At 53.4% G+C, this 23,543-nt stretch overlaps 1 protein-coding gene across 4 annotated transcripts; it reads right to left on the bottom strand.

Annotated features, from left to right (window-relative positions):
• Nucleotides 1-14: 14 nt before the first annotated feature.
• Nucleotides 15-22,059, bottom strand: TELO2 (telomere maintenance 2). Of its 4 annotated transcripts, XM_053557848.1 has the most exons (21): nucleotides 21,876-22,059; nucleotides 21,147-21,494; nucleotides 19,217-19,494; nucleotides 15,382-15,450; nucleotides 14,978-15,125; nucleotides 12,525-12,627; nucleotides 10,197-10,265; nucleotides 9,854-9,995; nucleotides 9,644-9,780; nucleotides 8,766-8,845; nucleotides 8,478-8,591; nucleotides 7,845-7,933; nucleotides 7,556-7,647; nucleotides 7,225-7,341; nucleotides 7,014-7,085; nucleotides 5,421-5,612; nucleotides 4,776-4,867; nucleotides 4,081-4,180; nucleotides 3,780-3,844; nucleotides 3,471-3,586; nucleotides 17-1,157 (listed from the first exon to the last, which is right to left on the bottom strand). In XM_053557848.1, exons 2-21 carry the CDS (start codon nucleotides 21,479-21,481, stop codon nucleotides 1,054-1,056), a joined length of 2,514 nt encoding a protein of 837 aa, XP_053413823.1. In that variant the 5' UTR covers nucleotides 21,482-21,494; nucleotides 21,876-22,059; the 3' UTR covers nucleotides 17-1,053. The 4 variants fall into 4 exon arrangements, with proteins under 4 accessions (XP_053413822.1, XP_053413821.1, XP_053413823.1 ...); XM_053557846.1 differs by having other exon boundaries at nucleotides 16-1,157; nucleotides 8,478-8,588; nucleotides 21,147-22,059; XM_053557845.1 differs by having other exon boundaries at nucleotides 21,147-22,059.
• Nucleotides 22,060-23,543: the final 1,484 nt, after the last annotated feature.

Genomic DNA, 23,543 nt, shown 5'->3' with positions numbered 1-23,543 from the left:
CTGCTGGCTGGAATCTTCCAGTCACCAGTAGCAGCAAAGGCAGATTTTCTGTTCATAAAAACCCCTTGTGCATTGGAAGAGCAGAACCATAGGAAGACATGGGCCCAGTCGCCAGGGCCTGGGAAGGAGTGTGCTGTGTCCCACCACAGTCCTTGTGCTCTGCATGCTTCCCATGTCTAGAGATGAAGAAATGTGTTTGTATTTTTAAACCATCTCAATCATTCCTGCCTCTAGGTGCTCAGCAACTCGTGGATTTTTGGATTAGTTCCCTTAAAGGCAGTTGGATTCAACTTTCCCACATTATTCTCCCAAATACATACTGTAAAGTCTAAGAAACTTATAGAACTTCATGAACTGAGGCTGCATCTGGAGAGCTGAGGCATTTATTACCCTGTTCACCATGCTCCTCTCGAAGACGATCAAGTAGTTAACCTGGCAGTTCCCAAAGCAGGGTCCACCACAGCCAGGACCACCTGGGCCCTCCTCTGACTACAATAAAATTTATTTTCTCAGTCCCCTGCCTTTTCTTCTGCATATGAATCCCTCTAGGAACTAAAGTCCCTGCCTGAGCAGTCAGAACCACAAAAGCAGGCTGTGCTTGGGCACCTGCAGCTTTTTTACTCTTCTGATGACATCTGAGAAGCCCATAGGCTCTGCTCTTCCTGGTGGCTCTTGCCAGGAATATTGAGGCTCTGAGTGGCACCTCGGATTCTGCCCTCACTTTAGGAGTCAACTCCTCCCGCGCCCGCAGGCCCAGCATTCAGGTTGCTATGTCATGTGGGAGTGCAGTGCCCAGGCCCTCATTTATTATTAGCTGAACACTAAAACTTGCCGGGCTATAAATAGCTCTGGGGGCAGTGGGCCTTCCTGCATCTGCACACTCAGTACCGGATGCTGCTCCAGACCAGGCTGTGCTGCAAAACCCAGATGTTGTCTGGGCACTCCTTCACACCACTCCAGTGGCCTTCTGCCCAGCCCTCTGGACTTCCTTTCTTCCAATGGGACGGCCATGGGTAGGTGGGGCCTGCTATAGTGGGGAAGTACCACAGGGAACTAAGGAGAACATGCGAGGAGTTTGTCCTTGAGTTTCTCCAGAAGCAGCAGAGCCTTCACTGCCAGCATCCTGCAGTCCTCATCCGGGTCCTTCTCAGCCACATCTGCCAAAGATAAAAATGAAACATGAGGCCATGTCACAGGGCCAGCTGTTTTTTCTCCCTACTTTCATCTGAAGTCTTTCTAAATGAGCCACCTGCCAGGCCTTGGGGATATTCTACCATGCCCCTGTGTGCAAGCAACCCCCTTCCATCTGGGGCTGGGAATCCAGGTCAGGGGACCAGGTGATGGGAACTGTCCCTCCACTGCAAGACGCGTGGGGCATCCCACCCCTGGCAGCACTACCCTGGGATAAAACCAGCCTGGAGAAATGCAAGCACCTCCATGGGCCAGCACACCCAGGTGAGCAGATGGAAATCAAGTGAGCGAGTAGAGCTGAGCAGCCTCTACCCTGCCAGGCCTGACTGGAGCCTGGACATCTCCTGGAGGCCCTCGTCTGCAGGCTGCATTGTACATAGAGAACAGCAGCAGTGGTGCTAGTAGGATGGGGGGCTGCCTAGCTGGGACACAGGCACCTGCCCTGTGCTAGGCTCAACACTGAGAAGCTAAGTCACAGAGGCAAAAGGCCCAGGGATGTAGATGGGGCCCCAACCTGTGAAGGATGCAGGAAGCAGGCAGCCCCTAGGGGTTTAGAGTCACACAAGGCTCCCTCAAGGTGGAGCCAAATTTCTGGCTCCTCAAGCCTGGTGAGCCACTAGAAGTTCTGCCAGTGGGGGTTACCCCAGTACCCTCAGGATGTATGAGGGGCCCCTGGAGGCCGTCAGGGAGTCTGCACCTGTGAGCATGTCTCAGGCCCAGCCTCAATGCTGCCCTGATCATGCAGGACAACGCTGCTATGCCCAGAGCACACCCCAAGCAGAAGCCTGAGCTAAAGTGACCAGCTGAGGATCCGGAGCCCCTGTGGTTCTTCTAGTACTTCAATCCCCACAAAGTCCCCAGCTTCGAGGCAAGTACCGAATCCTTGGGGAAGCTGGAGGCCCAAGGACACGGAGAAGTATAGTAGCCCTGCCCCCCCCACACTGGTGGCTCCCCACATGGCCTAAGAGAGAGAATTCTCCTCCAGATATAGCCGAAATTTGCCCCAGCAAGTCAGTGAGCCTGAGGAGGGAGTTGGGCAAGGCTCCAAGAGGATGCATATGAGGAGCCTTCTACCTTGAAAGGATCCCCCTGCACCCACCCACTTCTCACAGACACAGGCACTAATGGAAGGACACATGCACATTCAGCCACAACCCTGATCACGGGGACCCAGGAACAGAGGAAGCATGCCAGCCAGGGCCTGCCCTCCCTGCCCCCAGCGGCTCCACTTCCCATGGGAATGCCCCTTTAAACCCACAGGACTCAAGAGACCCTTGAGCAGGAACCCATGCCCAGGGAGGAGATAGCAGGGGAGAACAGACACACAGCCATCCCCATAGGGAAGGTGACCTCACCCCAGGAATCCCACCAGTGTCCCTTGCAGGGGTGCCTGCAGTACGCGTCCCTGAGGAGGAGCTGGCAGTGGCCAGGACCATCCTGATAAACACATGGACCTCAAGGTCAGTGAAACCACATCAAAGGAACCTCAAAACCACCCACCAGACTTCAAAAAGATAAAAAAAGGCACCAGGGAGGCAGGCAGCTCAGGGCACATGGGGACCCTACTAGATCCCAATATCATACTGAAGAAGAGAGAGAGGCCATCACTGGGGCAGCCAGAATCTTGGGTCTGGATGTTCTATGTGGCATCCTAAGGGGATTATGATGGCCTGTCCTTAGGCCCAGCTCAGCTATGTAGGCGTGAAGGGTCACAGTGTCTGTGACTAGCTTTAAGAAGAACATACATGGCCTGTGCAGCAATGGGGCCTGCAGTCCCAGCTACTCAGGCTGCTGAGCCAGGAAGATAGCTTAAGCCCAGGAGCTGGAGACTGCAGTGAGCTATGATGATGCCATTGCACTCCAGCCTAGACAACAAAATGAGATACCACCTCTAAAAACAAATAATAAATAAATAAAATAAAAATTTAAAAACTAAAAACACACGTGGAAGGAGCAAAGTGGCCAAAATACTCCCTGGGGTTAGGTGTTTAGAGCCCATACCAGGCAGGGTCCTCATCATCTTTCTGGGCTGGGGGGTTTGAAAGATGCAGACTCCCAAGTAAGGGCATCTTTTCCCAGGATGCACTGCAGGATTCCAAATGCAGCCACAACGAGAACTATCTCCCTGCTCCCCCACACTGAGGCCACCACAGGCCTCTTGGCACCAGCAGGAGGGACGTGTCTACCTGGACTGGTGCCAGGCTGGGACTGCAGGACTGTTCCACATGCCAGATAGCCTCCCACCCACCTCACAGATGCAGCTCAGGCCCAACACACACCTGCCAGCCAGGACCTGGCTTCCAGAAGCTCATCTGACATGTCCTCCAGCAGTCGCTGGGCAGGGACACTGAGCAGGACAGAAGAGATGGCAGAGAGCAGGCCCCGGCGCACATAGCTGTTGAGCAAGGGGAGGGGAGGTTGAGCCCCACCCTGACCCTGCCCAGCACACCACCCAGCCTACCAGGCATGTTCCTTATTTGGGAAGTGCCAGGCCAAGCTGCCTTCCAGATACTTTGAAGCTCCATATGGCCTTAACTATCATTCCTCATTTGTACCCCCACCCTGCCTCAACCTTTTAGGCCACTCACGTGTCCACATGGAAGCGAAGGGCCCACGTAAACTCCAATAGGGCCTTGCCCATCGGCACAGCCACCTGGGAACAAGGAGAGGGTGGTAGGCAGGGCTTCCACTCCCTCTACCTCCCAGCAACCACAGGGCCCACTTGGCAGGTGAGGGGATTTTGGACCACCCTGCAGAGCCTCACATGCCTGTCCCTGAGCTCCTCCCTCACATGCCTGTCCCTGGAGCTAGGTGAGGCTGGGGCATGTGCTCCAGGCAAGGGACAGGACAGGCCTGTACTCAGCAGCTTCACCTCCCCTCCCAACTCACTGTGGTATTAGCAGCCAGGTACATCAGGGCCCCTAAAGTGTGTGTTAGCCTTCCAAGAACCAACTGGTCATCTCCCAAAAGGTCGAAGGTCAGCAGAGGCCTACAACACAATTGAGCAAATGGTACAGTGCAGGCATCATAAGGTTGGCTTCTTACTTTCTGGGCCACCAAGGGAGACCCTAGGAAGCTCCACAAGGCCTTGCCTGCAGGATCCTGACCCCATGTGACACCAAGAAAGCCAGAGGGAAAGGCATTTCCAGATCCTTGGTCCCTCTGCAGGACTGCCTGGCACAGCCCAGCCCTGGGTTGAGAGCTCACAAGGCTGAGGCCCCCACCCCTGCAGCCCAGGCTCAACCTTCCCATTGCCACCTACAAGCCTCACTCACACCCCACCCACGGGCAGAAGCCAGAGTGAGGGTAGCATCTGCAGGCACATGGAACATCAGCCCCACCGTGAACCCAACATCTAGGAACAGAGTTGGTGATGACTGATAATCTCACTACGGAGCTCAAGGTAGTAGGACCCTTGCAGAACATTTTGCATCATTTAAGCTTACAAAAAACCACAGTGAAGCTCGTGACCTCTGTTCGTGCCTAAAACCCCACTGTACCCCACCCTGGGAAACTCTTGTCCATAGCAGTGTGTCCAGGGCTCCTGTTCCCCAAATCCACAGGCCTATGGAAAATCCACTCACCTGTCGAAGTGCTGAATGAGAGGGAAGAAGAAGTAGCCAGCCACAGAGTTGAATTCACTGGGGCCACTCGCTGCTCCCAGCTGGGGAGCCCCCTGCCAGCAACACACAGCACTCAGGAGGGGAGAGGCTGGGGCGGGAAGCAGCCCCTCCCACCCCTGCAGGGGGGAGAAGCTACACAGCCCCCAGGTCCATCTGAGTTCCCCTGGGCCACTAACTGGCTCTGCTCAGTTCCTAGGCCACCTACAGATGGTGAAAGGACTCAGCTCCCATGGCTCAGACCAGGAATCCTTCAGCCTTGTGTATGGACCATCTGGGGCTAGGTAATCATGATGGAGGCTGGCCTGCACACTATGTGGGACACTGAGCAGGCTCCCTGGCCTCTGCCCACCCCCAGTGACAACCAAAAGTATCCAGATACCTCCAAACCCCAGAGCGGAGTAAGACCACCCTTGGCCTAGATGGGCCAGGACGACAGAGCACCCCCAGGTCATGTTTCTACCCTAGACTCCTAAGACCAGTCTGACTGCCCTATAGCAGTCCTACAGTTTGTATGTTCAAGGCCACTGACGTTGGCACTGCCCACTCCTTGGAGACAATGCCTGGAAGTAATTGACCACCCACAGTACCCAGGCCCACCAGACTGACCTTGGAGAGCCGGCGAGTCTTGCTTCTGATCCGCTCCTCCACCACCACTCGCCAATCAGGAGCTGTGATGCTGCCAGGCTGGGTAGTGGCCAGTGGCAGCAAGCAACAGGTGCCAGTCCTGGGGTGGCTATGCTGGGGTGCCTTTTTGAGGCAGCCAGGCCGGGACAGCTCCTGGGCAGCCAAGGTCAACACCTGGAGAGGAGGAGACACCCAGAGCAGCCCCATCACTCTTGGGACATTTCCTAAAAGTCAAGTGTGCCCCAGCCCAAGACCAGGGATGGTGCCCTGTGGCCTTTGTGGTCTGAGAACAACAGAGAAGGCACCTCCAGTGTCTAAGCAGCTGTGCTTCAGTGGGGCACAGGGGAGGGACTCAGAGCTCTCAAGATGACCTGAGGTGAGGAGCACCTAGGCCAATGCATCTCCATTGCTTAGAGCTCGCTGTTTGCTCCCTGCTCCCAAGAACTCAGCCTCATCATGACTGCCTCCACTGCACTCTCAAGGAGGCTGGACACAGGCCACAAGCCACATGCATGTGGCTACATTCCCATGGAACATCCCAGACAGGCAAGTCCAGAGACAGGAAACGGGGGCGGGGGGAGCGCTGACAGCACAGGTGCCCTGAGTGACGCTCACTTAAAAATAATACTTTTTGATGCCTTCTTAGTCTTTTTTGTTTCATTGTGGCAAAATAAAACATTTTAACCATTTTTTTCTTTTTTCTTTTTTGGAGACAAAAGTCTCACTCTGTCACCCTGGGTAGACAGCTATGGCATCACAGCTCAGAACAACCTCCAACTGTTGGGCTCAAGTGATCTTCCTGCCTCAGTCTCCTGAGTAGCTGGGACTATCGGTGCCCACCTCAATGACTGGCTAGTTTTTCTCTTTTTCATAAAGATGGGGTTGCTCTTGCTCAGGCTGGTCTCCAACTTGTGAGCTCAGGCAATCCACCCACCTCTGCCTCTCAGAGTGCTAGGCATAAGCCACGGCACCTGGCCCATTTTAACACATGCATTTCTACAATGTTAATAAGTTTGTGTTGGGCAACCATCACCAGCAACCACTGCCAGCACCCACATCCAGAACTTTCCATCTTCTCACCACTCACTCCATATACCCTCAACCCAGCACCCACCATCCTGCTGTCTCTATGGATCTGACTACCCTGGACATTTCATACTAAGGATACTGTATGATATGCAGGCCTTCAAGACTGGCTTAAATACAGTATGTTCAAGGTTCATCCATGTTGTAGCATGTGTCAGCATTTCTGGGGTTTTATGGCTAAATAATATCCACAATTTATCCTAAAATGGTGTGTCTATGGCCTGTGAGTTATATCAGTAAAATTATTACTAATTATATCTATAATTATTACTAATTATATCAGTAAAAACTATTATTTCAGAGAGACAAAAGAACTCCACTGCCGTACCCCTAACTCCACCTCTGCTGAATTCTACCTATTGTCACATGTGGCACAGAGAAACCTGTCCAAGCCTCATAGGTCCAACAACAAGACGACTTGTAAATCTTGGCCCTTACATTAGGACAACATGGCCCTGACGAGGGGAACAGAGGCCTGAGGATACTTACATCCAGGATGTCCATCCGCTGCCGAAGGCTGTAGTTCAGTGCGTAGAACTGCGAGGTCAGATACTCAGCTACCTGAGTGCACAGGAAGCCACAGTGGGCTAGAACTCCATAGGCCAGGCACCACATAGCCAGCCCGGGCACAGGACCGAGCCTCAGCATTGCAGTACCGGGCCTCCCCGGCACCTCCACTGGCCAAGGCATTGGCACTCACCTGAGCTGGATCCGTGACTGTGACAGCTACCAGTGCTCTCTGGCGCAGCCCCTCAAATCCTGCCACACATGTCCTCTCTTCTAGGTGCAACAGCACCTTAGCCAGCTCCACGCTCACCTGCACGTGGGAGTTAGGAATCGAGGTGCCTGCAGCCTCTGCCCACCTGCCTGTGGCTCCAGCAGAGCCTGAGCTGCCCACCCCGGCAGAAGCAGCAGTCACTGAGTCTCACAAGCAAACCAGACATCACCCTCTGTGACCCAGGACACAGATGATGAAGGGGAAATAACAACCATAGGCCTCTGACTTCCCCCACGCTCCCCCACCAGCTCACCTCCCGTGTGGCCTCAGGACTCCTGCAGATCAGGCCCTCCAAGGCCCGCAAGGCCGCCTCCCAGCGCTCACTGTCCTCAGACATGGTCAGGGCTACAGAGAAGCCAGACAGGTCTCAGTCACTCTCCACCCTGATCCTGAGCCCAGAAGAGCTGACAGCCACACGTGGCACCCTGGCTGAGGGCTTCCAGGCAGCCCAAGTGTCAGTACAAGGGTGGTCCAGGGGCTTGGGAGCCCCCATAGAACAGAAAGCTATGGTAAGGCCTGCACTCAGTCCCGCCCACACCCACCTTCCATGCAGTCCCGGACGTAAGCAGGTGCCTTGCTGTTCTTCAGCTCCTTGTCCCCAGACATGTCATAGGGGATGAACTCATCATCACTACAGAAGGAACAAAGCAGGCATGTGGTCACAAACCTGGCCTGTGAGAAGAAGCCCCAAGAGCTATAGACTGAGTGCCCTCCTCCCTCCTACCAATGCTCAAATGCATACAAGGGCCCAGCTATGGGAAAAGGCTGAGGGGCAGCTGTGGGGCCAGAGCTGCATTTACTTGTATGATAAAGAAAACAAGAACACCTATGGCTCAGTTGGTAGGGCGCCAGCCCCATATAGTGAGGGTGGCGGGTTCGAACCCGGCCCCAGCCAAACTGCAACAAAAAATAGCTGGGCATTGTGGCAGGCGCCTGTAGTCCCAGCTACTCAGGAGGCTGAGGCAAGAGAATCGCCTAGGCCCAGGAGTTGGAGGTTGCTGTGAGCTGTGATGCCATAGCACTCTACCCAGAATAAAAAAAAAAAAAGTGGAGTGGACAGGCCAGGCTCAGGGCAGGGCCTCAGCACCACCACACCAGCACGCAGTGGAGGCCAGGGTACCCACCTGCAGGGGAGTGGGTGGCTGGGCCCACTGGTCAGGGGAACCCAGCCCTACCTGTCCACCTCTGAGTCAGAGCCCTCCGGCTGTGCCTGGAGAACCTTGCTATCCATGGTCTCTGTAGGAGTCTCTGTAGGGGTCTCTGTTGTGGCTGGAACCAGGGATGGGCTTCTAGGAAACAACAGCAAACCCTTCAGGGTCCCTTCAAGCCTCTGTTCTCAGATCCTGCTTGTCCTCAGGAAACACTCGCTCACTCCCACCCACCCTTTAACTCTTGTCCTGGCAACTGGAATCCAGGTGATTAGATGCACACTGACTAGGGACCAGGAGCACAGAGACCCTCACCCTGCCTCCGAGGCACTGTCACCATTCAGCTGGGGGTTGCCCAAGGCCAGCAGCTCCAGGCTCAGTTCATCCTCTTCATACTGCAGGTGCAGACACGCAGTCAGCTACAGTGACCAGCAACACCTCCCACAGGGACAGAAGCACAGCCAGCCCTCACAGACCCTTCTCTCCCAGTGGCATGGCCTCCCACAGCCAGCTGTTTTTTTCTTTTAGAGACAGAGTCTCACTTTGTTGCCCTCAGTAGAGTGCTGTAGCGTCACAGCTCACAGCAACCTCCAGCTCCTGGGCTTACGCAATTCTCTTGCCTCAGCCTCCCGAGAAGCTGGATCTACAGGTGCCTGCCACAACGCCTGGCTATTTTTTGTTGTTGTTGCAGTTTGGCCAGGGCCGGGTTTGAACTCGCCACCCTTGGTATATGGGGCTGTCGCCCTACTCACTGAGCAAAAGGTGCCGCCCAGCCAGCTGTCTTTCAGAAACAACTTTGTCCAAATGTCCACCTCAGGCTGAGGGCACCATGGGTGGGGTACACTGAGGGCCAGAGGAGCCAGGAATCCCTGAGGGGCCCAGCAGATAAGGGGACAAACTCCAGGCATCGGCTCCCTTCAGCCCAAGCCTCACTGAGATCCCTGTCTAGAAAAACACATCCAGGGAATCTACTCTGGGGGACACGCCTTTAGGTGCTCAGCCCTGACCCTGCCTAGCCCCTAGGGAGCCAACATCTACCCCTGCGATGCCCCTCAAGCCTCAGCATGGCCAACATGGAGGCTCTGAGAGCCTAGTCACTAGGAAGGTGAAGTAACATGGGGGTGGAATGATAGCCTTTCTGGAGACCTGGGCCAGCCACACTGAGGGGGCACAGAGGGGACGGCCCCACTCACCTGGAACTTCAGAGGTGGCCCCTCCGGGTGGAGGCGGGAACTGACAATCTCGGCCACAATCATGCCCAGGCGGCGCACGGCAGGCAGGCTGCTGTCGAGGCGGCACTTCACACCTGCCATCATACTGGCCAGCAATTCTGGAAACACCAAATGTGCACCCTGAACACCTCGGGATGCCCACAGCCAGGGGCTCCCAAGCCACCTGCTCACCATCCCGGCTGTCTTGCAGCTCTGGGCCCCTGAGATGTGCCAGGCAGATGAGGATGGCCTTGCTGACATAGCACTGCTGTGGCAGGGGCGTGTGTCGAATGGCGCTGCTACTGCCCCACGTCTCCAGGAGTTCCTTCAGCACCTGGCAGGGCCACAGTCCAGGACCACGTGGGCCTCAGTGACTAGCTCTCCTTGCCAGCACTCACAGCCTCCCCGAGGATGGCTCCAGCACGAGCAAAGCCAGCCCCTGTCTGCCCTTCCTGCCAGAAGGTAGACCCTGAACAACCTTTCTCCCAGGTCTCCCAGGGACTCTGTAGGGGAACAGAAGGACAGGAAGGCTTACCTGCACAAGGAGTGGGCGCCGCTGACTGTCCATGGCCAGGTACCCCAGCAGGCTCTGCAGCATGGGTGTCTACAACAAAAGCCAGGTGTTGTCTCCCAGACAGAGACCACTCACCCACTGCCTCACCTGGATCTCCCATAGGCTGAGAGCTGTCAGCCAAGGCCCAGGGTCAGGCATGGGCTCACCACAGTGGAAAATAAGCACAGGCGGGCGGCGCCTGTGGCTCAGTGAGTAGGGCGCTGGCCCATATGCCGAGGGTGGCGGGTTCAAACCCAGCCCCAGCCAAACTGCAACAACAACAAAAAAAAATAGCAGGGCATTGTGGCGGGTGCCTGTGGTCCCAGCTGCTCGGGAGGCTGAGGCAAGAGAATCGCGTAAGCCCAAGAGTTCGAGGTTGCTGTGAGCCGTGTGACGCCACAGCACTCTACCCAAGGGCGGTACAGTGAGACTCTGTCTCTAAAAAAAAATAAAATAAAACAAGCACAGGGCTGCCTCAGAGCTTATTTTAGGTGTTAGCTCCATTTGACTCTTCACTCCTATTTCACGTCACCGCCTTCTTTCTTCCTCACATTTGTATCTAAGGTAACAAATCCCCTCCTGTTACTGCATACACTGCGTGTGCTCTTACACAAAACCAAGTCAGCACAAGCAGGCCTAAGTCCTCTTCTTGTGACTGTAGTTCTTGTTTGCTCCCCAGGCTACTCAATTTTAAGAGGGTGCGGTAAACTGCTGAGTTACTCTCCTTTGCTGCTGCATTCTAGTCCAACAGACCTGCCCACGACCCATCCAGGTCCACGACCACTGGATGTTCACTCTAGTACCTGTGGGCCTTCTGTGGCCTCCTCTCCTTGGTTTGTTTCATGGTCCAGAGACTCAAAGACTGTAAACTCAGTCAGGTTCAGAGGCCTCAAATGCTCAGCAGGACAACCAGGGTTGTCCCTTTCTTAGGGGCCTGCTGGGGGCATCTGTTGTCAGCCCCTATCCCCTGCAAATGGCTGGGCTGTGTAAAACTCGAGGTGGGCCAGGTAAGGTGGCTCACATCTGTAATCCAGCACTTTGGGAGGCTGAGACAGGTGGATTGCCTGATCTCAGGAGTTCAAGCCCAGCATGAGCAAGAGAGAGCCTTTAGAGAACCTGTCTCTAAAAAATAACCACGTGTTGTGGCAGGCACCTATAGTCCCAGCTACTTGGGAGGCTGAAGCAAGAGGATCACTTGAGCCTAAAAGTTTGAAGTTGCTGTGAGCTATGACGCCATGGCACCGTAGCCAGGGTGACAAAGTGAGACTCTGTCCCAAAAAAAAAAAAAAAAAAACTAAAGCTCAAGGTGATTCCCACTCTCCTGACTGCCACTGCACTGTGACCAGAGCTTTTGGGGCTCTGCACATAGTGGCCTCACCATGTGGCAGGCAGGTGCAAAGAGTCGGCTCTGACTCTCAGGCCCTGCCCCTGGAGTGGTCAGACCTATAACCCTGCTGCTACTCCATCACATCATAAAGGTGCCACAGGTATCTGGCTGCCCTTGGCCCTCTCCTCCTCCCCAACCCCTGCTCAGTGCAGCCACATGGCAGGCCCAGCCATTCCTGCTCAGAGGCCACCCAGACCCTGCCTTTGGGGGCCACAGAGTGGTTGAGTGGTTGCTACAGAAACTGTGGCCTATAAACCCAGAAAACTGTAAACTCAGTCAGGTTCAGAGGCCTCAGATAGCCCTGGGCATCCCTTCACAAAGGTCTCCACTGAGGCCCAGGGCACCTGCTAGGGCACGCTATGACATTTGTACTCCTATGACATCTTCCTCCCCCTATAACATAAACTCCACAAGGAGTGTCTTTGGCTCTTCTGCCCACAGCAGGATGTCCAGCACCTAAGAAAGGACTCAGCACACAGTGGGCACCCAACAAATATTTGCTGAGTGAGAAGACAAGCAAGCCATAGGCCGTGATATGTACAGGCTCCGGCCCACACACCTACCCTACTGCTGTGATCACAGCCTGAGACCTCCTACCCACCTCTGACCAAATGGCCAACCCTCAGAGCCCAGCTCCAGCTCACAAGAACAGTGACAGTCGTTATGTCGGGGAGCCCCATGCAGAGTGGAGCTGGTGAAGACAGTCACTGAGGGTGGAGAGAGTTGAAGAACATGTGAAGCACTGGCCCAGTCCCAGCCATAGCAGGGCCCATGACAGGTCAGGATGGACCCACCAATGCATTGACTCCTGCAGCCAAATCATAGCAATGCGTCCCAAGCAGCAGAACGCTGCTCTAAGCCCACTATCTGTCGCAGGTCTGGGGTACAGGGAAGCCCATGCCCATCCCTGGCTGCATTCTCACCGTGTATCGGTACTGTAAGAACAGAAGTTTCCGGGTCATCACAAACTGGGCTTTTTTATTCTTCACCACCAGGTTCCCCAGTAGTCTCGACAGGACTTCAGGCCTATAGGCAGAGTTGGAGAGTCACCAGACTCACAAACCAGCACCAGAGGTTGTAGGAGGGGAGGGACAAGCATGAACCCAGAGGCAGACAGATCCAGATTAGTTCTGGGCCCTATCACTTAATGGCCGTGAGACTGTGGGCCAATCTTTGGACAAACAGTTGGACCTTAATCCTTCCTTCTCCAAGGCCTAAGTGCAGAAACCCCAAGACAGCCTGGACCAAGCTGAGAGAGATCAACATGGATGGGGTTGCTCTGACCAAGCCCAAATTTCTTTCTTTTTTTTTTTTTTTGTGGTTTTTGGCTGGGGCTGGGGCTGGGTATGAACCCGCCACCTCCGGCATATGGGGCTGGTGTCCTACCCCTTTGAGCCACAGGCACCGCCCCGCCAAGCCCAAAATTAATGCCTCAAATAGGACAGGAGGTAGCAAAGCACCAGAGAGTAAATGTTCTGGGTTTATAGGCCACAGTTTCTGTAGCAACCACTCAATTCTGCTGCTGTAGTGAAAAGCGGCCAGAGACAAATATGCAAATGAAGGAGCATGACTGTGTGCCAATAAAAGTTTATTCACAAAAACTTTCAGGAGCCAAATTTGGCCTAAGTAGCTTTCAGACCCTTGGTCTAGACTGAGAGACTCCTGCTTCCTTCAGAAAATGAAAAGCTGGGTGGCGTGTGTGGCTCAGTCGGTAAGGCGCCAGCTCCATATACTGAGGGTGGTGGGTTCAAACCCGGCCCTGGCCAAACTGCAACCAAAAAAATAGCTGGGCGTTGTGGCGGGCGCCTGTAGTCCCAGCTACTTGGGAGGCTGAGGCAAGAGAATCACTTAAGCCCAGGAGTTGGAGGTTGCTGTGAGCTGTGTGAGGCCACGGCACTCTACTGAGGGCCATAAAGTGAGACTCTGTCTCTACAAAAAAAAAAAAAAAGAAAGAAAATGAAAAGCTATAACCACCAGGGAGAGCCTGATGAAAGAGATCAGGCTGGATTTCTCCCTCATTCATCACTTAAAATTCCCCACAACACATATAAGTTAAAAAATATAGAAAGAGGCTGGGCACAGTGGCTCATGCCTATAATCCTAGCACTATGAGAGGCCAAGGAGGTGGATTGCTTGAGTTTAGGAGTTTGAGACCAAGCCTGAGCAAGAGCAAGACCCGGTCTCTACTAAAAATAGAAAAACTAGCCAGGCACAATGGTGCATGCCTGTAGTCCCAGCTACTCAGGAGGCTGAGACAAGAAGATTGCTCAAGCCCAAGAGTTTGAGGTTGCTGTGAGCTATGACTCTACATCACTCTACCATGGGTGACAAAGTGAGAATCTGACTCAAAAAAAAAAAAATAGAAAAACTAGCCAGGCATAGTAGCACATGCCTGTAGTCTCAATTACTCAAGAGGCTGAGGCAGAAAGATCGCGTGAGCCCCAGAGGTTGAGTCTGTGGTGAATTACAATGAGGCCACAGAACTCCAGCCTGGGCAACAAAGGAAGACTTTATCTCAATAATATAAATAAATAAATAAACAAATAAACAGAAAGAGGCCGGATATGGTGGCTCACACCGGTGATCCCAGCACTCTGGAAGGCTGGAAGTAGCAAGATTGCTTGAGCTCAGGAGCTGGAGACCAGCCTGAGCAAGAGTGAGATCCCGTCTCTACTAAAAATAGAAGAAAATTAAGCCAGGTGTTGTGGCAGGTGCCAATAGTCCCAGCTACTTGGAAGGCTGAGGCAGGAGGATCACTTGAGCCCAGAAGTTTGATGCTGCTGTGAGCTATGATAATGCCACTGCACTCTAACCAGGGCAATAGAGCAAGAGCCTATCTCAAAAAAAATAGGTAAGTAAATAATAAAGAAATTAAACAGATGGGGTGGTTCCTGTGGCTCAGTAAGTAGGGCACCGGCCCCATATACCGAGGGTGGTGGGTTCAAAGCCCGCCCTGGTCAAACTGCAACAAAAAATAGCCAGGCACTGTGGCAGGCGCCTGTAGTCCCAGCTACTCGGGAGGCTGCGGCAAGAGGATCACCTAAGCCCAAGAGCTGGAGATTGCTGTGAGCTTTGACACCATAGCACTCTACTGAGGGTGACAAAGTGGGACTCTTGTCTCAAAAAAAAAAAAAAAAGAAATTAAACAGATGGTTATCACCAGCACTTGTGTTTGCCCAATCAATGCAACAACCACCCTGAAACAATTAAGTCTAAAGAGGGACTGCTGGCCAGACAGGGAAGAGCCCCACCCACACTGGACAGCAGCATGGCACCCAGGAAAAGTGGCATGAGGAAATGGCAGCCTCAGGGAAGTCTGGGACTCACACCCCATGGAGGGAAGTATTGGCAGCAGGAAGAGTGCCCAGCTGCTTACCCTGAAGCAGCCTCCACCATTCCCGTCAGCATGGCCTCCATGGCCCGGTCCGGCACTTGTTCCACCAGGCGCCAGCAGACCCGCTGCCAGAGGCAGCTGCCATCAGTGAGTGTGGTCAGCTGGGGCACCAGCACATCCAGGGTCTCCTCTGAAGGGACATACAGAGGCCCTGAACCTTAGGAGCTGCACCTGCCCCAGGTGGCCACAGGGCGTCCAGAGAACCCTACTGTCTCTCCAGTAGGCACGGCCAAGCCTCAGACCCGAGAAGCCCAGATAGCTGACACCAGCTGACTTGCAAGGAGACACATGGAGAATCAGGGTCACGTGGGATGCCTGACCTTCCACACAATCACTGATGTGATGGACAGGGTAGGAAGAGGGTGGAAAAGCACTGTTCTACTCACGTTGCCTCCCATGGACACAGACTTTCCCTAAGACTTGAGACAGGAAGGAGACGGAGCAGTCTAAGCCACCTGGGACAGAAAAAGAGAACCCAATTTTATAGGTTGGTGGAATCATCATAAAAGAACAAGTGACCGAGCAGAGACAGGCCTTGTGCTTGGGCAGGCTCCAAGTTATAAAAACATGATTCACTCACAATTACATGTAAGCGCAATTCAATCTGATTTCAACTACTGTCTATACAAGATTGTTTTTAACTTGCAGAGCCATCAATAACTGTTTAGAAAACATTGCACATACTGGGTCACTTAACCATCACAATGCTCCTAAAGTGGGGATGAGTTCGACATCACCAAAGAGGAAAAGGAAGACCTAGGGGACATGGCCACAGTTGGTCAGCCATGCAGGGTAGACCTGGGCTCTGAGCCAGGCAGTGGGACTCAGGAACAATGGGAGCCATTCACGGGGAAGGGATAGACACCCACTGGAGAAGTGAGCCTTGAGGGAACATTGCAAACAAGCAGAGGGTCGGGGGCACTAGCCCTGTAAGAGGAACTGGAATGTTGCTTTTATTTTACTTTATTTTTGAGACAGAGCCTCACTCTGTTGCCCAGTCTAGAGTACCGTAGCATCAGCCTAGTTCAAGGCAACTTCAAGGGTGGTGCCTGTGGCTCAAAAGAGTAGGGCGTTAGCCCCATATGCCAGAGGTGGCGGGTTCAAACCCAGCCCTGGCCAAAAACTGCAAAAAAAAAAAAAAAAAGGCAACTTCAAACTCCTGGGCTCAAGTGATTCTCTAGTATCTGCCAAGGGTTGTCAGCGAGGTTTGATTTTTTTGTTTTGGGGTTTTGTTTTTTTTTTTGAGACTGAGTTCACTGTCGTCCTGGGTATAATGCTGTGGCATCACCCTAGCTCACAACTTCAAACCTCTGGGCTCAAGAGATCCTCCTGCCTCAGCCCCCCCGAGTACCTGGAACTACAGGCACCTACCACAATGCCTGCTAGTTTTTCTATTTTTACTAGAGATGGGGTCTCTCTCTTGCTTAGGTTGATCAAACTCCTCAGTTCAAGCAATCCACCCACCTCAGTCTCCCAGAGTGCTAGGATTACAGGTGTGAGCTACTGTGCCCAGCCAAGGAGTTGGGATGTTCAGGCCATGGACAGCCACGAAGGTCCACACACAGGGGGTCAGCTTGGGTGACTAGGGAGGAGTGGAGTGTCAGTTAGGCAACAATGGACCCAATGCAAACACTGAGAGAGTGAAGGACACATTCCATGTACATTCTAGATCAGTGGTTCTCAACCTTCCTAATGCCGCAATGTATTTTCATTCTTTTTTTTTTTTTGGCCGGGGCTGGGTTTGAACCCACCACCTCCGGCATATGGGACCGGCGCCCTACTCCTTGAGCCACAGGCGCAGCCCTGTATTTTCATTCTTAAAAAGGGGTTACGACCCACGGGTTGAGAACCGCTGTTCTAGATGTATCTAAAATCTCCTGAAGGTGGTGAGTTCAAACCCGGCCCCAGCCAAAAACTGAAAAAGAATAAAAATTAAAAATTAAATAAAATCTCCTGAAGGTATCAGCCAGCACAGAAGCAGCTCCAAGCCAGAGCCACAGTCAGCAAGGACGGTAGGGATTTGGACAGTTGAGGGCCACAGGACTTGAGGGGGCCTCCAGTTTACTGGACCTGAGCACTGGAAGGAAGAAGTTGCTGCCAACAAGATGGGAGTGGCCCATGGAGCAGGCTGCAGGGATGGGCAGGCCAGAGCCACAAAAGAGGATCCTAAGGAATCTCCTGGGCCTCTGCAGAGCTCAAGACAGATGCAGAAGGAAGAGATGCACTGCAGGAGGAGGGGATGTTCCAGCTGGTCTAGGGCCCAACAGCCACTCCCACACAGCACAAACCCTGCCCCGCTCTACCTTTCTCCCCTCTCTGGACACACAATTGGGAGCCAGCTTTCTTTTTTTTTTTTTTTTGAGACAGAAGTTCACTCTGTCATCCTGACTAGAGTGTAGTGGTGTCATCACAGCTCACTGCAGCCTCTAAACTTCTGGGCTTAAGTGATCCTCCTGTCTCAGCCTCCCAGAGTGCTGGGATTTCAGATGTGACCCCCTGTGCTCAGCCAAGAGCTACTCTTCTGATGCTCCAGCGAAGACAGGGCCAACCTACAACACCAAACAGGGCTTTGTGATGCCAGGTACAGTGGCTCACACCTGTAATCCTAGCACTCTGGAAGGCTAAGGCAGGTAGATTACTTGAGCTCACGAGTTCAATAGCAGCCTGAGCAAGAGCAAGACCCATCTCTACTAAAAACAGAAAAACTGGCTCAGCGCTACTAAAAACAGAAAAACTGGCTCGGCGCCTATAGCTCAAGCAGCTAGGGCGCCAGCCACATACACGGGAGCTGGCGGTTTCAAATCAGCCTGGGCCCGCCCAACAACGACAACTACAACCAAAAAATAGCCGGGCATTGTGGCAGGCGCCTGTAGTCCCAGCTACTTGGGAGGCTGAAGCAAGAGAATCGCTTAAGCCCAAGAGGTTCAGGTTGCTGTGAACTGTGACACCACGGCACTCTACCAAGGGCATCAGCTTGAGACTCTGTCTCAAAAAAAAAAAAAATAATAATAATAATAATAATAAAAATAGAAAAACTGAGGCAAGAGGATTGCTTGAGCCCAAGAGTTTGAGGTTGCTGTGACCTAGTAGAGTGCTGTGGCCACAGCACTCTACCTAAGGTGACGGCTTGAGATTGAGACTCTGTCTCAAAAACAAGAAAAAATCTTGGCTCAGCACCCATAGCACAGTGGTTACGGCACCAGACACATGTACAGTGGGTTCAAGCCCAGCCAGGGCCAGCTAAACAATGACACAGCTGCAGCAAAAAAATAGGTGGGTGTTGGGTGGTACCTGTAGTCCCAGCTACTTAGGAAGGTGAGGCAAGAGAATCGCTTAAGAGGCGGCGCCTATGGCTCAAGGAGTAGGGCATCGGCCCCATATACCAGAGGTGGCGGGTTCAAACCCAACTCTGGCCAAAAACTGCAAAAAAAAAAAAAAGAGAGAATCACTTAAGCCTAAGAGTTTGAGATTGCTGTGAGCTGTGATGCCACAGCACTCAACTAAGGGTGATAGCTTGAGACTCTGTCTCAAAAAAAAAAAACAAAACAGGGCTTTGTAACCAAACAGATGAGTGACAGGCCACTCCCATGGCATTTGCCAGTGGAGGGAGGCCCTCCACGTGAGCTGTCAGCACCTCCAAATCAGAACCTCAGCTCCTCCATCCTGCTGCCCCAGTATGGTGTGAGCACTCACAATGCACCACAAGCAAAGGCCCATGAGATAAACTTAAGGCAACAAGGGGAAATGGATCTCAGCCACGAACAAACAGCATGAAGGATGGGCAGGGAGCAAATGTCCAATTAAGAACTAAAGGAATCAAGGGTCAGCCCCACTTCCTAGTGTCAAAAACCAGCCTGACCAAGAGCGAGATCTTGTCTCTACTAAAAAAGAAAAAATAGCTGGGCCTTCCTTGTGGCAGGCACCTGTAGTTCCAGCTACTCAAGAAGCTAAGGCAAGAAAATCTCTTTAGCCCAAGAGTTTGAGATTGCTGTCAGCTATCCTGCCACAGCACTCTACCAAGGGCACAGAGACCCTATCTCAAAAAAAAAAAAAAAAGCCAAAAAGGATGAAACTTCTGAGACAGGGATGTCATCTGACCTGCCTAACTGTACCACCTGGAGACACCAAAGACCCTGGAGGCCATGAGACAATAGAGAGGAAGAAAGGGGGTGACAGCCCCAGAAGATGGGTTGGAAGAGGGACACCAAGGCAGGGCCTTACCTCGGAGGGAGTCCACAGCTGCCTGTAGCACCCGGAGAACCTCCTCACTGAGCAGAGGGAAGTAATTCTGAGGGAGGAATTCAGGCAGGTTCTCCCGCTGAAGACGGTTGCCCAGGTGATCAGGCAAGCCCACCACCTTGCTGAGCAGCATCTCACGGAGCACGGGGAAGCTGGGCCTCATCTGCTGCCGACACTGCGCCTCCATCAGAGCTGCCATCCTTCCCTCCCTGAGGAACCTGGCCAGTAGCTGAGCCATCTTCATCAGACGGAAGCTAGGGCTAAACATCAGGACACAGGTGTGTAGGTCAAAGCCCTCGAACCCCTCCCTCCTCAGCACCTCCTTCAGCCACCAGGAATCACAGCAGCCCCTTACTAAACAGGCAATCCCACCAACTTAATTACCGTTTATGTCCTAACTCTGAAGTTGAAAAGAAAAAGCTCTTTAGTTCCATTCCTAAACAACCACAATTTCTAGTGGGATGTAAGCGTACATGGGACCCTCCACAGCTTCCCCAACTGGGAATCACATTGGACTCTGCCCTTCCTCTCCTGTTCCATGCTGATTGTAACTCAGTGCTTGCTTTTTATCACAGCGACCTCTAAAAACACAGCTACTCAAAAACATGGCACCTTCACAAGGACTGTAATGACCTGATGTTTAATCTGGGGACCTCCTGAAACCAGGAGTCCACATCGGACATGTATCAGCAATGCTGTGCTTCCCTGAAAAACCTGGAGTGCCCTGAGGAGCCCCGTGCGCTTGCTGCAGGGCCCAGATGCCTCGCTGCAGGACTGGGAAACGTAGAGATAGTGAAAGGGCCTCAAGAGGAGGGCACATGCCAACTGCCTGCCCAGGTTACTGAGGCCCTGACTCGCCATCTCTGCCCCTGGGATGTGAACACTCCTACTCCTGTCCTTCTGAGACATGGCAAGACAGAGAAAACAGCATGTGACAGGGAGACAATGCAGGGTTAGTGGACACAGACCACCTTAAGTCTGGGTGTTCAGCTGTGTGCAGGCTCTTCTCCCAACCCCAGCACCTTTGGAACACTGGATTCTCACAGAATTTAGACAAACTGTTGGTTCACAGTCCCACAGGCTTTTTTCTCCTGCGTCTGAGGTCACAATCCATGCTAGGCTGGGCACAGTGGCTCATACCTATAATCCCACCACTACAGGAGGCTGAAGTAGGCAGATTGCTAGAGCTCAGGAGTTTGAGACTAACCTGAGCAAAAGCAAGACCCTGTCTCTACAAAAAATAGAAAAACGTCCTGGGGTGGCGCCTGTGGCTTAGTGGGTAGGGCGTTGGCCCCATACACCAAGGGTGGTGGGTTTGAACCCGGCCCTGGCCAAACTGCAACAAAAAATAGCTGGGCGTTGTGGCGAGCACCAGTAGTCCCAGCTACTCAGGAGGCTGAGGCAAGAGAATCGCCTAAGCCCAGGAGTTGGAGATTGCTGTGAGCTAAGACGCCATGGCACTCTACCAAGGGTGACACAGTGAGACTCTGAGACTCTGTCTCTAAAAAAAAAGAAAAGAAAAACTTCCAGTCTGAGCAAGAGCAAGATCCCATCTCTAATAATAGCCAGGTGTTGTGGGCACCTCTAGTCCCAGCTACTCAGAAGGCTGAGGCAAGAGAATCACTTGAGCACAGGAGTTTAAGGTTACAGTGAGCTGTGACGCCATGGCACTCTACCGAGGGTGACAAAGGGAGACTCTGTCTGAAAAAAAGAAAAACTAGCTGGGCATTGTGGCAGGCACCTGTAGTCCCAGCTACTTGGGAGGCTGAGGAAGAATTGCTTGAGCCCAGGGTTTGAGGTTGCTGTGAGGTAGGCTGACACCACAGTACTCTACCCAAGGTGACAGAGTGAGACTCTGTCTCAAAAATAAACAAATAAATAAAATAACCCATGCTCAGACCCTGCCACTCACCCAGCAGTGCCCTCAATGGTCTCCATCAGTACCAGGAAGGCTTGGTCAGCGGGGCCCTCCAGGAAGAAGCTGGCCCACAGCGCCTCTAGCCGGCCGCCAGGCAACAGCTCCAGCCAGTCCGGGCTCAGCTTGCTGGCAAGGCATCTGAGTAAGGTGGAGAAGTGGACTGTGGCAAACTCCTCCTTCTCCCCAGAGAGGGCTGAATTCTCGGTGTCACTGAGATACCGCTTCAGGGACCCCAGGGTAGAGAGGATATGACCACCATCCTCAGAAGACGAAAGGGTGTGAACAGCCTCCTGGACAGCGAGTCGGACCACAGAGAGGACCGGATCCATGCTGCAGGGGGGTCTGGAGTCCCAGGAAGCACAGTTAGAAGGCCAAGCCTGAGTCTGGGGGCTGCGAAGGACTTCCCCACACAGCCTCTCAGTAGAACTTCCGCCGCGTTCCTCCTCCATGGGCCTCCCCCGGCACTGCCCAGCTGCTCCCTCACCCCTGCCCTTTTCCTCCAAGACCTGACACTGCTTCTACCAAGGTCCGTTTCTGCGCTGGGGCCTCTCCACGCTACCCTCTGCCCCAGGGTACAACACCTCAGTACCCGGGCAGCCCCACGTCCTCCAAGTTCCCCAACTCAAGCCGCGCGGTCCACGTGCAGGGAACACCGGCTCAAGAGGCCAGAGAAGCTGGCCAACCCCCAGCTGCTCCCGACCCGGACCCAGACCCGACTCTGACCAATCTGGACCCAGTTCCTGAATGGCCGCGGCGCGCTCAGCCTGACCGCGGCCGATTCGCCAGTGCCCCAGACCGAGTTCTCCCGCCGCCCGGCAGGAAGCCCCGAGCACTAGTTCCCGGGAGCCGGCAGAGGGTTTCCTGGTGCCTCAGCCTAAGGTCCCCGTGGGCGGCTCTACACAAAGCGGTGAAGGACCGGCCTTGCGTCTGAGACTGCGCATGCGCCAGAGTGGGGCCGGGCCTGCACTGGGGGCGGAGCCAGGTTTCCCCACTTGGCTGAGAGTGGTTTACCGCCACTACCTGGTCAGTCGTCGCCATTGCTTTCTCTCGGTCTTTCCTCCGCGGGAGTGGTGTCAGCCGCCGCTTCCCTCCACTCAATTGGTGAGAACAAATTGTGCCTGTGGTTCAGTGAGTAGGGTGCTGGCCCCATATACTGAGGGTGGTGAGTTCAAACCCAACCCTGGCCAAACTGCAACAATTAAAAAAAAAAAAAAAAGTTAAAAAGAACTGTGGCTCGCTCCCAATCCCAACACTCTGGAAAGCCAAGGTGGTAGGATTACTTCACCTCGGAAGTTCAAGACCAGCCTGAGCAAGAGTGAGACCCCATCTCTACTAAAACTAGCCAGGTGTTGTGGTGGGCGCCTGTAGTCCCAGCTACTCTGGAGACTGAGGCAAGAGGATCACTTGAGCCCAGGAATTTGAGGTTGCTGTAAGCGAGGCTCGCGCTGGCGCCCGTAGGACAGTGGTTACGCCGCCAGCCACACACCCAGGATGGCAGGTTCAAACCCAGCCCGGGCCAGCTAAACAATGACAACTGCAACAAAAAAAATACCCAGGCGTTGTGGCCGGCGCCTGTAGTCACAGCTACTTGGGAGGCTGAGAGAATCGCTTAAGCCCAAGAGTTTGAGTGCATCACAGCAATATGAGCTGTGATGCCACAGCACTCTACCAAAGGTGACATAGTGAGACTCTGTCTCAAAAATACATAAATAAGAAAAGAACTGTGTCCAGAACGTAAACACTAGATGCATGTGGCTATGTAAATAAACTGAAATTGTATGACATAAATTTGGCCAAGAAATGGCTCACACCTGTAATCCCAGCACTCTGGGAGGCTAAGGCAAGAGGATCTTTTGAGCCCAGGAGTTTGAGGTTGCTGTGAACTACACTGATGCCATGGCACTTTAGACTGGGCAGCAGAGTGAGTCTCCATCTCAAAACAGAGAAAGACAGAGAGTAGTGGGGGTGCCAAGTTAGGTAAGGTGAGGCCTCCGAAAAGACCTTTGAGGAGTGCCCTAAATATGGGGAATATCAAAGGAAGAGTTACTTAGAGGAAACCTGCAGTGCAAATGCCTGGGGCCACAGGGTGTGGCTAGGGAGGTGGAGCTGAGGAGGCCTGAAGGTGAGGGGGCCTGTAAGGCCCTGGCAGGGCTACTTGCAGACTTTGCAGTGGAAAGGGTGGGGGAAGGTCTGGCAGGGCGTTGAGAGAAGTGGCCCAGGCTGGGTGCAGGCAGGAGAACAGACCACGGTGGCAAGCTCTGGCACAGGAAGTCCCATTGGGCTTGGAAAAGACAGAAAGTGTTGAGAAGGCTAAACTCGGGGTGTTTCTTTGGAGACAGAACTAATGGTTTGGATGTGGGGTGTAAGAAAGAGAATGGACACCTTTCTGGG

Source organism: Nycticebus coucang, chromosome 12, assembly GCF_027406575.1.
Source record: "Nycticebus coucang isolate mNycCou1 chromosome 12, mNycCou1.pri, whole genome shotgun sequence".
NCBI lineage: Eukaryota > Metazoa > Chordata > Mammalia > Primates > Lorisidae > Nycticebus > Nycticebus coucang.
The sequence above is the reverse complement of the archived record's forward strand: the minus strand, read 5'-3'. Positions and strand labels throughout refer to the sequence as shown.

Bases quoted from the DNA above. Each gene is read 5' to 3' on its own strand.
- TELO2 (XM_053557845.1), bottom strand. From the start codon at position 21,601: ATGGAGGAGGAACGCGGCGGAAGTTCTACTGAGAGGCTGTGTGGGGAA. The intron at 9,781-9,853 runs GTGAGCAGGTGG...TGGTGTTTCCAG, and splicing joins GCTGCAAGACAGCCGGGATG to AATTGCTGGCCAGTATGATG. The intron at 4,181-4,775 runs GTGAGTGGATTT...ATTGTGTTGTAG, and splicing joins CTCATTCAGCACTTCGACAG to GCCTCTGCTGACCTTCGACC.